At 40.9% G+C, this 12,912-nt stretch overlaps 1 protein-coding gene across 4 annotated transcripts in view; it reads right to left on the reverse strand.

The window, feature by feature from the left end:
* The window catches only part of GLRX2 (glutaredoxin 2), an 18,008-nt gene extending 6,131 nt beyond the window's left edge, over positions 1-11,877 (reverse strand). Inside the window, exons 1-5 of one of the 4 annotated variants that reach the window (XR_005017815.1) lie at positions 11,692-11,849; positions 10,156-10,219; positions 7,206-7,382; positions 5,702-5,813; positions 5,252-5,324 (exon numbers count right to left, since the gene is read on the reverse strand). Coding sequence is in view for 3 of the 4 variants with exons in the window: in XM_036837187.1 (XP_036693082.1) it covers positions 5,280-5,317; positions 5,702-5,813; positions 7,206-7,382; positions 10,156-10,219; positions 11,692-11,792 (492 nt within the window). In the remaining variant the exon portion in view is untranslated. Of the gene's footprint in view, positions 1-5,251; positions 5,325-5,522; positions 5,814-7,205; positions 7,383-10,155; positions 10,220-11,691 lie in introns of those variants that run through there. The other 3 variants (XM_036837187.1, XM_036837178.1, XM_036837195.1) reach the window with 3 other exon arrangements.
* Between the last annotated feature and the right edge of the window lie 1,035 nt (positions 11,878-12,912).

Here is a 12,912-nt window from a genome sequence, read left to right on the forward strand (position 1 = left end):
ATACTTCACAGAGCTTATATATACATGGCTTGTAGCATAAAAGGTCTTGTAAATGACATGTATCCACATTCAACATTTTTTTAATTGGTGAGTGTTTTTATTTGCTTTTGAAAAATTATTATGAAGTTAATTTAAAAATCATATGGTAATATTTTTCATGTAGAAAACTAATAATTTAGTCAAACTTACTGTCTGAATAGAATTATAATAAATGACACATTTTCCTAAACCCTGAAAATACCAAATTATATAGGAAATTGGTAGAAAGAAACATAAACTTAGGAGTTATGTTGCAAAATTCAGTTACTAAAATTAAGGTGATTATTTTCAATGAGAATTAATTTTGTAAATACAATGAAAAGATATAAAAGATGTTTCTGAGCCTAAGGAGATTTTCCTCTTTGCTTCTATTTAATTTAGCACCACCATGTGTCATATTAATTTTATGAACACAAGTGATAATATACTTCATTTTAAAATATATTTAAATTTCTCTGCTTTTAGAAGTTATCAGAATCTGTTCTTGAACAAAAGAAATAGTAAGTTAGCTACACTTCGCTGGCTTCACTTAATGAATACTTGGATTGTTAAGTGTAGTAAATGAGGTTAAAGTCTTGCTATATATCATTACCACATAATTGATGGAATATTATATCAATATAATCATTGTATTGAAACTTCTGTTTAAATTACTTATTTGGCTTTATTTGCGATGTAAACTGTTTAGAATCCATAGATAGCCAAATTAAACATATTATACAATTAATGAATAGTAACCAAGAAAAAGTGTTTTTGTTCACTATTATTCTAAAGATGGACTGCTTGCAATTCGGTATGGTGTGACTAGACATAACTTGTAATGCATTTGAGTTCAATTTTCTTCCTTTTATTTGCCAGCTTCTGATAATGAAGAAATTCTCCAAGAGATGAGATATATGAAATCATCTTTTTTAAAAAAATTGAATGGGGAAGAGGTGTTATAATCTAGTTCTAAACTGTCCATTTGCTTTATATAAAGGCTTTGATTTCCATATTTGACCACTCAATAAATATTTAAATTATAGAGACTAATGCCTGCATAGAATAAAATTTAAGTATGCAAGAGCCTTAAAGTGAAAAAAATGAGCCTTCTGACTGCCTTAAAATATGACTAGCTCTCCAACACAGGCATACATACTTTGCATAGGGTCTGTTCATTAAGTAATGCCTTAATAGTGTCAGTGTTTCTGAAGTATAGAACTCGAAAGGTCTTTTACAGCTTTCTCTTTTACATAAAGAATGGAAATTTAATTATTAAGTTTTAAAACCTGATTGTACATTAGCTGTTTAAGCACCCATTAACAGGATAATCTAGGGACACTGATGTGTTATACATACATGACTGTTAACATCAGTAATATTTTGTGGTAGTTTAAGGTTTTTTATTGTTTTGTATAACAAATTATCCAGGAAGCTGGACTCTGTAACTGATCTCCAAGGACCAAGTTGCATATTTAAACACTCTGAATGAAAAATATAGTTGTACAGTTCCAAAAATGATTAATTTTTTAAGGGAATTTTTCAAGACAAAAGGCAAATATTTTGTTTCAAGCCTACCAGCAAATTCATTCAAAGAAGTGAATACAGTTGTAAGACACTGCGACTATTGCAATAAAAAGTATCCAGGCCAGTGATGTTTAATTACATTCACATTTTTACATTCACTTTGCCTTTCAAAGCAGGAATATTTTATAAAAATGAGAGAAAACTTTAAATTGTCAAGCTGGTGCTTAAAAGTATATAAAGTTCAATTTATAACAAGTTCCATTTCAAAGTAAAAAGGACACTGAAAGGAGGGGCAGGAGGTTTCCTAGGTCTGTTGTTGATCAACTCACTGATACTTTGTTGAGTCTTCCAAGTTTTCACTGTAAATAACATACCTAGCAATGTAATTTTGCTGTTTTCTGATCGAAAATGGATGAAATACTAATGTATGAAATTTATTTCATGATAAAACAGTTTTCACCGATACTGTGAAATCTGGGCTCTCCTTTCTAGCCCTGCAAAACCCCATACTGGATAAATCATTTTAGACATGGAGTGCAGGTGGGCACAATGTGAACTGTTTCTGGTCACTTGTATTATTGTAAAGATTGATAGATGTACCAAATAAACTCTATGCACATCAAGTAATTGTCTTTCCATTTCTTTAAAGAAGAATTTTAAGGTTATTATATGCCTTATAAAATGTAAGGCTCTTAGCAATCTTATAATATTTAAATAAGATGAAATTAAGGTTTGACCATTAATATTGGTCTTAAAATGCCTCTACTTGTATATAACTATTATTTAATTATTTAAAATATGTGGTTGGGGATTCTTTTCCAATGGATATTATAGGATCAAAACGACTGGATTTAATAAAAGTGCATATTCTTAAAGAGTTTAAAACAGGATTCTTTTGTGAAAATAAAATTCAAAGTTGCCTTTGGGAGTGGGAGAGGGATAAATTAGGAGTTTGGGATTAACATATACACACTACTATATATAAAATAGATAACCAACAAGGACCTACTACTGTATAGCATAGGGAACTATACTCAATACTTTGTAATAACCTATAAGGGAAAAGGATCTGAAAAAGAATGGATATGTATATCTGTTAACTGAATCACTTTGCTGTATACCTGAAACTAATCCAACATTGTAAATCAACTATACTTCAGTAAAAAATTTTAAAAATAAGAAAATAAAAGTTGCCTTTGGGAAAAGTTAACACCAAAAGTCAACTATGCAAATAAAAATATTTTAAGTGCCAATTTGCAGAAATTTCTCTGAATTCCCATAAAACTTTCATATTAAAAGTTCTAAGATCTGAGCTGTAGGTTATGAAGAAGAGTGAGAACAAGTTACATATGAATATACCCACCAAAACTTTGAATGTTTGATCGATTTTATAGTTCTCCATTTAAAGGTGACAGTGAACAGCTGTATGGAGAAAGGAAGATCACAAACTACAGTGGACCCTTGAACAGCGGTCGGCTGAATCTGGGCGTGCAGAACCTTGGATGCAGAGGGCTGACTATAAATTATACTTGGATTTTCAAGGTGCGGTTTGGAGCCCCTAACCCCTGTGTTGTTCTAGGGGTCAACTGTATACGTTTCCTCATAGATGAAGAAAACTAAACTTAAAAAAACTTTATTTTAAACCTTATCAAGAAAACTTGCCTTTAAAAAATATGTTCAAATGGTATTTTTTAAAATATTAGTAAGTAAAATCCAGATATATTTAACAAATGACCCCTTTTTTTCTCAACAGCTTTTCAGCTTCCCAATTAAACATTTTGGCAATTTATGTGTAAGTTGATTAGTGATAAAGTCAGAAAACAAATGGCCCATTTTTAAAATATTAAACAGTATGTCTTTCAGATCTTAACATTAAAAATAGAGGACCCAAAAAAAAAAAAAACGGTATCATTACTTTTTCTTAAACTGGTCCTGATTTTCTTTCTAACCTATGGTTTTGGAAAGAAAACAGAGCTGCTGAAACCCCTCATACCTAGTTTTGCCTTAGATTTATATTATACTTTTTATATATATATATACTTTTATCTAGCTGTAATTTATGGTGTCATGGACTGAATGTGTCTCCCCAAAATTTATGCTGAAACCCTCATCCCCAGCACCAATTATATGAGTTTTTCCACTGAGAATCTGTTACAGTCCCCTATCGAAATCTCTTCCTGTTAATCCTCGGCTTCGTAACTAGCCCCTGCACAACTAGTTAAATCCTCGGTCAGCCAGGATTGGCATGTCATGGGGGCAGCTGCTCAGACCCACAAGACTGTCCCCTCCAGCCCTCACTTCAGATGCCAATCTCAAGTCCAGGCTGTCACCTGTGCTTCTCCCAACCAGATATAGACGGGATTCCACCAACCCTCTCCCTCCCTTCCTTGGGTTTGATTAGTTTGCTAGAGCAGCTCACAGAACTCAGAACATTTTACTTTCTGGATTTCCAGTTTACGATAAAAGCCTCTAACTCAGGAACAGCCAGTTGTAGGAGAAGTATAGAGCAAAGTATGGGGAAAGGGGAGAGCTTCCGTGTCCTCTCTGGGCACTTCGTTCTCCCCCAATCTCCACCTTTTCACCAACCAGGGAGCTTCACAAATCCTGTCCTTTTGGGTTTTTACAGAGGCTTCATTACACAGGCAGGATTGATTAGCCATTGATGATTGAACGCAACCTCCAGCCCTTCTCCCCTCCCCAGAGGTCGGAGGTGGGGCTGATATTTCCAACCTTCTAATCACAAGCTTCCCCAGGCAACCAGCCTCCATCCTCAGGGGCTTTCCAAAAAACACCTCATTAACATAACCAAAGACAATTTAATAGCTCTTCTCACAGGAAATTCCATGGGTTTCAGCTGTGTGCTAGGAATGGCATGAAGACCAAATATATATTTAATATAAATCACAATATCACACGAGGTAATAGATTTCCTCTACTCTCTAACAAAGAGTTCACAACATAGCAAGCATGCAAGAATTTTGCATCATGACATAATGCAAAATAAAGGGCTAAAGGAATGACTCCACTGTTCCATTCCCGTTATAACTTATCACATGAGAATGAAATAGTCCAAATTCTTGCTTTATCAAGGTCTAACGACAGCTTAATAGACCATGTAGGAAGCATCATTGAGGGCAAATGGCAAAAAAAGCCACCAGCTGTCTTCTGCGGGACTATCCCAGATTCTCTGATCCATCTTGACCAGAAAGCAGACACTCACCACTTCTCTTAAAGTCCATCTTCCTCCCACCTCTGAGGAAGACTTTTCCCAGCATCTGGTAATCTGCCCCGTGTGACTCTGTGGGATCAGCTAGAATTCCCAGTCACAGAAGCGAAGAATATCTACATCAGAAATTACTTTAGGGACATTCAGTTTAATCTCCCATCCAATACCTGGATCCCCTATGGAACATTTTCAACAGCTTCCAACACCTCCTGGAAAGCAGAACTCTCCACCTCACACTATAACTCAAGTATATTTCTGAACTGTTTCAGCAGTTCATCCTCATACAACGCTGAAATCTTCCTCCTCTTAATTTCTGCCCAGAGGTGCCGTTTTATCCTCTAGAACTACTAAATCATCAGATGAATAATGTGGTTTTTCTAAAATGAATTTCATTCCATCCTACAAATTTAATATACTTCTTTTACTCTAGAAGCACAAAGTGTGAAGGCTTGTCACAATACAGTACAAGGATATCCCTACCGAGTTCACAACTGCATCAGTGAGAGCCTTACATTTTGCAGAGAAGGCACCCATCAGCGCTCACCACTGAAAGCTAGAAAAGAAAAGGCATTAACTCCTTCTGAATACAATACAGAATAAAGAGTCCCAAATGCTTACTTTCTAGCTCTTGGTTGTAAAATTCATCTATAAATTCCGAATAAAACACATTCTTTCCTTATCTTTAGATACAACTCTACTCCTTCAGTTTTAAATATCATCCATTTTACTCAAGAATTGGCAAATAAGAAGCGGTTTCCAGCGTGATTTATTGTTCACTATTTTTACAACTTTTTCATGAAGATAATTCATATATTTAAAATACCCTCGAATATTTAAAAGGCATTATCAGGCATTATCACTTTAAATGTATAGTGACATTTTATTAGCAAAGTTATGAGCACCTACATCACTAAAATTCTTTCCTCTTACTTTTTTTTAGATAACACTGGTGAACTAGTGGAAGCAATTTCCCTTCTTTGTGAAGCCTGTGAGTGTCAGTTGCACCGCCAATAAAAGTTCCATTGACAAATATTCTTGGCACCTGTTGGATAAACAAAAGATTAGATGGCACCTTGGTGTCGGAAGTATAAGGCCATTCACATAATGCTAATACATATTCCACTGTGAGTACTTTTATGGGCCAGACATACACGAAGCTCTCTGACTAATTACCTATTTAAACTTTACAACCCTTCAGGTAGGTATTATTTTTAGCCTTATTTTGGAGGAAGAGGAGGCACAGGAACTTGCCCAAGATCACAGTGATAGTAAATGACACAGCTGGGATTTAAATCCAGGACAATCTAACTCTCAGCCCCCTCCTCCTCATCGCTATGGCATATAAAAGGCAAAATAGGATTTTCCCTGGTGGCGCAGTGGTTGAGAATCTGCCTGCCAACGCAGGGGACACGGGTTCGAGTCCTGGTCTGGGAAGATCCCACATGCCACGGAGCAGCTGGGTCCCTGAGCCACAATTACTGAGCCTGCGCGTCTGGAGCCTGTGCTCCGCAACAAGAGAGGCCGCGATAGTGAGAGGCCCGCGCACCGCGATGAAGAGTGGCCCCCGCTCGCCACAACTAGAGAAAGCCCTCGCACAGAAACGAAGACCCTAACACAGCCATAAATAAAATAAAATAAATAAATTTTAAAAAATAAAAAAATAAAAAAAATTTTTAAAAGGCAAAATAAAGCAATCTCTAATTATTAATAATGTTTAAGTGGTTCTTTCTTACCCTTGTTTACTAAAGAGGAAGAGTACACTATCAACTCCTTCCAGGCACATATAAACAAGAAGGAAAATGGCAATATTATCTATTTTTCTTTTGTTTGTTTGTTTGTTTGTTTTGGGTTGCCGGGGCGTTTGGGGTTTTTTTTTTGGCCGTGCCACGCAGCATGCAGGATCTTAGTTCCCCTGACCAGGGATCAAACCTGTGCCCCCTGCGGTGGAAGCATGGAGTCCTAACCACTGGACCGCCAGGGTGTTTTTCTGATAATGCATATTATGGGAAAATCCACAGATTGCAAGAATCTAAAAACATGGAGCCCGAAAACACTCCTATTAGCAGAGAACATGAAGACCAACCCTTGGTCTTCACCGTTCAAGGGAGGAAGGAAGGATGCTTTCATCTTGAAAAAGCCCCAGGAGGACCTCAAAGATTGGTAGACCAGCACTCACGACAACACCATCATTACCCCTCCCATCTCACACACACACACACACACACACACACACACACACGGCAAAAATAAAAATAAAGCAAATGAACTCTGCTGTTTCCTAGTCTATGAGTCTGGTTTCCAGATCTGCCATTTCTGTATCAATTAAGATTCCCAGAGTATGTCTGGCTCACTTTTCCCAACATGAGGGCACAGGCCCGAGGTGACCCAGCTCAGTCCCCACTTCGGGGCAAAGCCCCACAGTGGATGTACTCACAGTTCTTTCACCGGTCATTTTGTGAAGAGCGTCTTGAAACTGGCTTCCGTGTTCAAGCATGTCCAATTCCACCACTTTATAGTTTACATTCATGTCGTGGAAAAGTTTTTTTGCCATCGTACAGTAAGAACAAGAAGTTTTGGAGAAAATCACCACGCAATTATTAGAAATGGTTTCCTGTAGGAAAACAAACCAGAACAAAAAAATCATTTGAATTCTAGACATTATCTTTCAGAAAGGAATCATGATACAGTAGAAAGGGTATGGAATTTGGAGTCTCACAATTCAGGGCTCAGACTCAGTCGCCATCAATCTGTTTTCTCATCCGTAGATTGAGGACAAAGAAACATTATTAGGAAAAAAAGGATGTGACAGGTGGAAAGTGTTGGCAAAGAGTAATAACACCACTAATCACAGCCAATTCATATACAGCAGACACTTCTGTGTGCCAACACGATTCTCAACACTTTACCTTTACTAGCTCACTTAAACCTCACTACAATCTTGAGATAGGTGCTATCATCATCTCCACTTTACAGATGAGGAAACTGACCACTTTACAGATGAGGAAACTGAGGTACAGAGGAGGGGAAATAACTTACCCCTGGTCCTCAGCCGATAAGTGGGCGAGCTGGGATTTGAACCCAGGCAAGTCTGATGCCACAGCCCAGGTAGTTAATCTCTGCTATACTGCTTCTTAAATATTCAGAAGGTGTTCAGGAGAAGGTGTTCAGGAGTTAACTCCTTACCTTCCTTAACTTTTTTTCTTTATTTATTATTACTATTGCAGGATCTTATATCCCCCACCAGGGATCGAACCCGTGCCCTCTGCAGTGGAAGCGTGGAGTCCTAACCTAACCCCTGGACCGCCAGGGAATTCCCTTCTTTGCTATTTTTAAAACTGGAATATAACTGATTTACACTATTATATTAGTCTCATGTAATGTAGAGCATGGTGATTCGATATTTTTATACTTTACAAAATGATCACCATTTCCTAAACGTTCAGTGGTGAGAAATGATGTATGATTTCTCTTTAAAATGTAAGGCTTTCACTGATCCAGATGTAAACAACAGCTTCCCCTACCCCTCAACTTCCACTCCTTCTTGTGTATCTTTATAGTAAAAAAAACAAAACAAAAAAAGTCATTACTGTTTTGATAAGGTCTTCCCACAGCGTTGTTCCTGGAAATGCTACTTCCAGAAAGACTGATTCAACGGGTTTGAGGCAGAGGTCAGAAGCTATTTTTGAAAAACCTTTCCAGATGATTCTAATGATATCAGCCAGGTTTGGAAGCTACTCTCCAGGCTTTTATCACAAAGACCCTGAGACTCTATGCATCTGCGTCACCTGTGAAATTTGTTGAGCTTTGTGTTCCTAAACATATCAATGCCCAGGTACTTCAAGAGTTTCTGAATGGGCATGTCTGGCACCTAGGCATCTGCCTAGGCTATCCTAATGTGGGTTATAAGCAGCACCTTCAAGAAGACCAAAAATCAGCAAGTGGAGCACCCAGGCAAAGTGTTTCAGAAGTTATATCTGCCCTTGGGTGTCAGAAGGGTTCTAGGTCAGTGTCTAGGTGTCTGCAGATTGGTCTATTTTTATGCTTTCTCTCCTGCTCACTCATAATATTTACTACAGAAGTCTATCTCAGGGAGAGCCAGACACACCAGAGATGTACTACTGAATCCATTTTACAGATGAGAAAACTGAAGTTGGGAAGTCCACAATACTGGATGGGATTCCACCCAACCTGTCCCAACACCAAAGCCAGTGCTCCTTCCTCACTGTGCTGCCTCGGGTTAGAGACACATGGACCATAATTCAGAGAGAGAGGAGCACCCTGGCGGCTGAGACGTAGTACAAACACTGATGGAGAGATTCCAAAGTGAGCCGAAACTCAAGGTGACAGTGTCCAAGTTTCTTGAACCTTCCTTCTCACCTTTTCTCAACCTCGTCCTTGCTAAACAGTTCATGGTTTTGTATTCTTTTTTTTTGGACCGAGTCACGCGGTATGCAGGATCTTAGTTCCACGACCAGGGATCGAACCCATGCCCCCCACAGTGGAAGTGCAGAGTCTTAACCACTGGACCGCCAGGGAAGTCCCCCACCCCCACCATGGTTTTGTATTCTTATTTTAAAAGAGGCAATCCCTCACTATAGGTCTCCAACATTACTGTTATATTCAGTGGCTGCGGGTGGATACTTCTGTAGCCAAATAAATTAAAGGCAAAAATGTTTGTGTGAAGTGGTGTTTGGTGGTGAGGAGCAGACAAATGAGTATGTCCTGGAGGCTACAAGGGAAGAAAAACATACACACAAGAGGAATTTTCTGAGGCAGACTTAACTGGGCTTCGCAGTGCAAGCAAGAGAAAGACAAGAGAACACAGCAGTGCACAGTATCCTTGAGAGGATCGGTCATAGAGTAACTACTGCAAACTAGGTTCTGTATTAGGGAAGCAGCTTCCCAGACCAGAACCAAACACTACCCCTGGGTAAGGGCAGCCTGACTGGTATCAACAGTAGACCTGAGTTGGGTGAGATGGTAAGAGCAGCCAACGTCATAGACCCAGCTTAGGGAAGCAAAGGCTCCATTAAGAATAAATCTCATAGGGAATTCCCTGGCGGTCCAGTGGTTAGGACTCCGCACTTCCACTGCAGGGGGCACAGGTTCGAACCCTGGTCAGGGAACTAAGATCCCACAAGCAATGCAGCATGGTCAAAAAAAACAAAAGAAAGAATAAATCTCATAAATTCTGACTAACAAAATGATCTAGAACTTCTTTGTCACATGCATGATTTTGATAGCAGATTTTAAAATATATAATAACTTAGTAATTCATTTGCTGGACTATGTCAGGTTTAGATACAGAATAAGCATATTAAATGTGTAAGACAATTCTTTTTCCACCAAGGAAAGTTTTTTCCTACATGTCCCACATCACTCACTTGGATCTGATTCATGGGAGTAGTTGCTGTGTTCCCCAAAGATGACGATGTGCTGGTCCCCATCCTAAAAGGAATTTTAAAAGGCAGTGCAGTTTATTAAACATTAAAGGCAACATATCAGATGAGATCCATTTGAAGAAAACCCGATATGCTAATATATATCCAAACTTATGAAAGAGAAAAAAGTTTTACTTAATATCAGTACAAAATATCAGTTTTCAAAGTATTTGTTTACTAATATCAAAAGGGCCTGTGCGCTTCTCTAACTAGCCTCCAGAACAGAAAAAGGAGGTTAAGGGGTGCAGGGGCGGAATAACACAGAAATCTATTTGTCTTATCAACTAAGAAAACACGTCCTTTTCATCTCAATTCCAGCATTTAATTATCATCCCTAAACCATCTACTATTTGCATCTACTCTGGAAGCAGGAATTCCAGTAGAACTTTCATAAGACAATGCTTTCTTGGGTACTAAGAGAGGAGGTGAGAGGTGCATTCTGAAACATCATTCTCTTCTCTGCCAAAGAAAAGAGAAAGCTTCTGGAAGGCACTTTTCTCCAATTCTAGTCGAGAAAGCAGCAAGTGTTCAATAAACGTTTCATTGATGAAGTAGCCACTAGCCATGCCACATTTATGGAGCACCTACTATGTGCTAAACAGGCGAAATGCCCCAGGGATACGTATCACTGGAAAAACACAAAGAGCCTCAAAGACCTGTCAAACAGTTACACTATGTGATTGGCACCTTCCGGAGGGGTTCTCTAGTTTAGCATAGAAGGTTAATCAAGAGTTCCTGGAGTCTTGCAAAACTGGTAGGAGTTACCAGATCAAGGAATTAGGAAGAAACTCCCAGACAGACGGATGGATGCAGAGATAGGCGAGCGGACAGGACAGCCCCGACCAGCCGCGCAGGAGTGAGGTGGGCAGAGCATCCGTCTGGGCAGTGGGTCTCGCACCGCAGGCCTGGGAGCCGCGGGTATTCACCGTCCTCGCTCGAGCCAAGGACGACTTCAGCATGAGTAGGCAACCGTCCTATCCTCAAAGACTTGGCGATTTGGTAGAAAGCGCCACTTTCACTTCCTGCCGCAGGGTTGCCAGATTTAGCAAATAAGAATGAAGATCCCTCGGTTAAATTGAAATTTCAGGTAAACAGCGAATAACTGTTTAGCCTACGTATGTCCCGTGCAATATTTGGTATATACTTAAACCAAACCATTATTCGATGTTTATTTGAAATACCAATTTATTAGAGCATCTTGTATTTTACCTAGCAACCGAGGGGGTGGGGGGATCCAAGCGAACAAGACTCAGGTATTTGCAACCTGAAAGTCACGTGATCCTTAAGTCGACCTGAGCGCTTAGGAAATATTCCCTCCCCGCCCTTCCTGGGCCTCCAGCCCTCCGAGGGGCCTCGGCACCTGCATCGACTCAGGGCCCACCCGGCACCCGGGAAGAGCCGCCCCGCCCACCGCTAGGTCCAGACCCCCGCGAGGCCTCTGCGCCACGCCCGGCCGGTGGTGGTCGCGACGCCCCTTACCCAGAGGCCGAAACGCCCGCTGCCCCCTCGAGCCGGCCCGCCGACCTGCTCCCGCTCCGGACAAGCCGCGTCCCCACCAGTGCTGCGCGGCGCCGGTACATGGCCGTGGCGCTGGGCCACCGCGAATAGACGCGCCAGCGACCGCGACCCGTGAGAGCCCGCCCCCGCCCGCCGGCCCCGCCCCGCCGGGCTGCCGGCGCCGCCATCCGCCGGCCCTGCCCCTCTAACCGGCCCCGCCTCCTCCCGACGGTTCCACCCTCGTCCGACGGCCCCGCCCCCTCCCCGCCCTCGCAGAACCCTCCTCCGCCCACCGGCCCGGCCCCCGCTAGCCCGCCCCGCCCCCACCGGCCGGCCACGCCCCTCCGGGCTGCCCAGGCCGGCGCCGGTCTCTCTGTGCGGCCCGCGAGTTCTCCCTGTCCCGGCAGCCGAAAAGCTGGGTCCCGCGAGTCCCCGCCCACTTGGGAACAGCTGTCAGAGTCCTAGCCGAGGCCCCACCTGCATGTCTCAAGGGTTCATCCAAGCCCCGCACCTGTTCCTTTTAGGGTTAGGGACGCTCATGAAGTCTCACAGGCACGTGGAGGCAGTTCCTGGGGATTGTGGTCAACATTCTGACAAAACGGAGAAGAAAAATAATGAGTGTCCGACACGGAATCAGAGTGCCTGGGATGTTTACATAGGAAGGCAGCGTCAGCGCAACTTCCTATCGGACAGGTTTTTGTGTTGGTGAAATCAGAGCCTAAAGATGTCATCTCAAAATTAGGCCGTTGATCGAGAACTCATATAAATCATGGGAATATTGGATTTTAGAAAAAAAGCCATCCAATGTAGAACGTTCATTCCAAAGAAAACAAAGATTGTGTTTTCAAAATAAAATTAGAAAAGAAAACTTAAAATAGCCCAGGAGTTTTCCCTATGGCTTTGAGTGCTGCTAACGACAGGATTGTGTCACTCAGTCACGGTAATAGTAGCCCTTTGTGCGTGGCTGTATAAGAAGAGGCGGGTCGGCCTTTATTTACTGACGACGTTGAAATCTATTTGTTAAGGTCAAAGGTCAAATGGTATGTTTAAAATTCTAAACAATTATTAGAAAAATTCAGACCTTTTTTGATCCTTCATGCTCAATTAGCTAAATTTAAGATTTAGTTCTGAGAGTTCTTTCCCTACTTTCAAGTGGGCCATGTTTCATTACTTCATAAAAGGATGAAAATTGGTTGCAAAAAC

This window comes from Balaenoptera musculus, chromosome 1 (assembly GCF_009873245.2).
Source record: "Balaenoptera musculus isolate JJ_BM4_2016_0621 chromosome 1, mBalMus1.pri.v3, whole genome shotgun sequence".
NCBI classification, from domain to species: domain Eukaryota; kingdom Metazoa; phylum Chordata; class Mammalia; order Artiodactyla; family Balaenopteridae; genus Balaenoptera; species Balaenoptera musculus.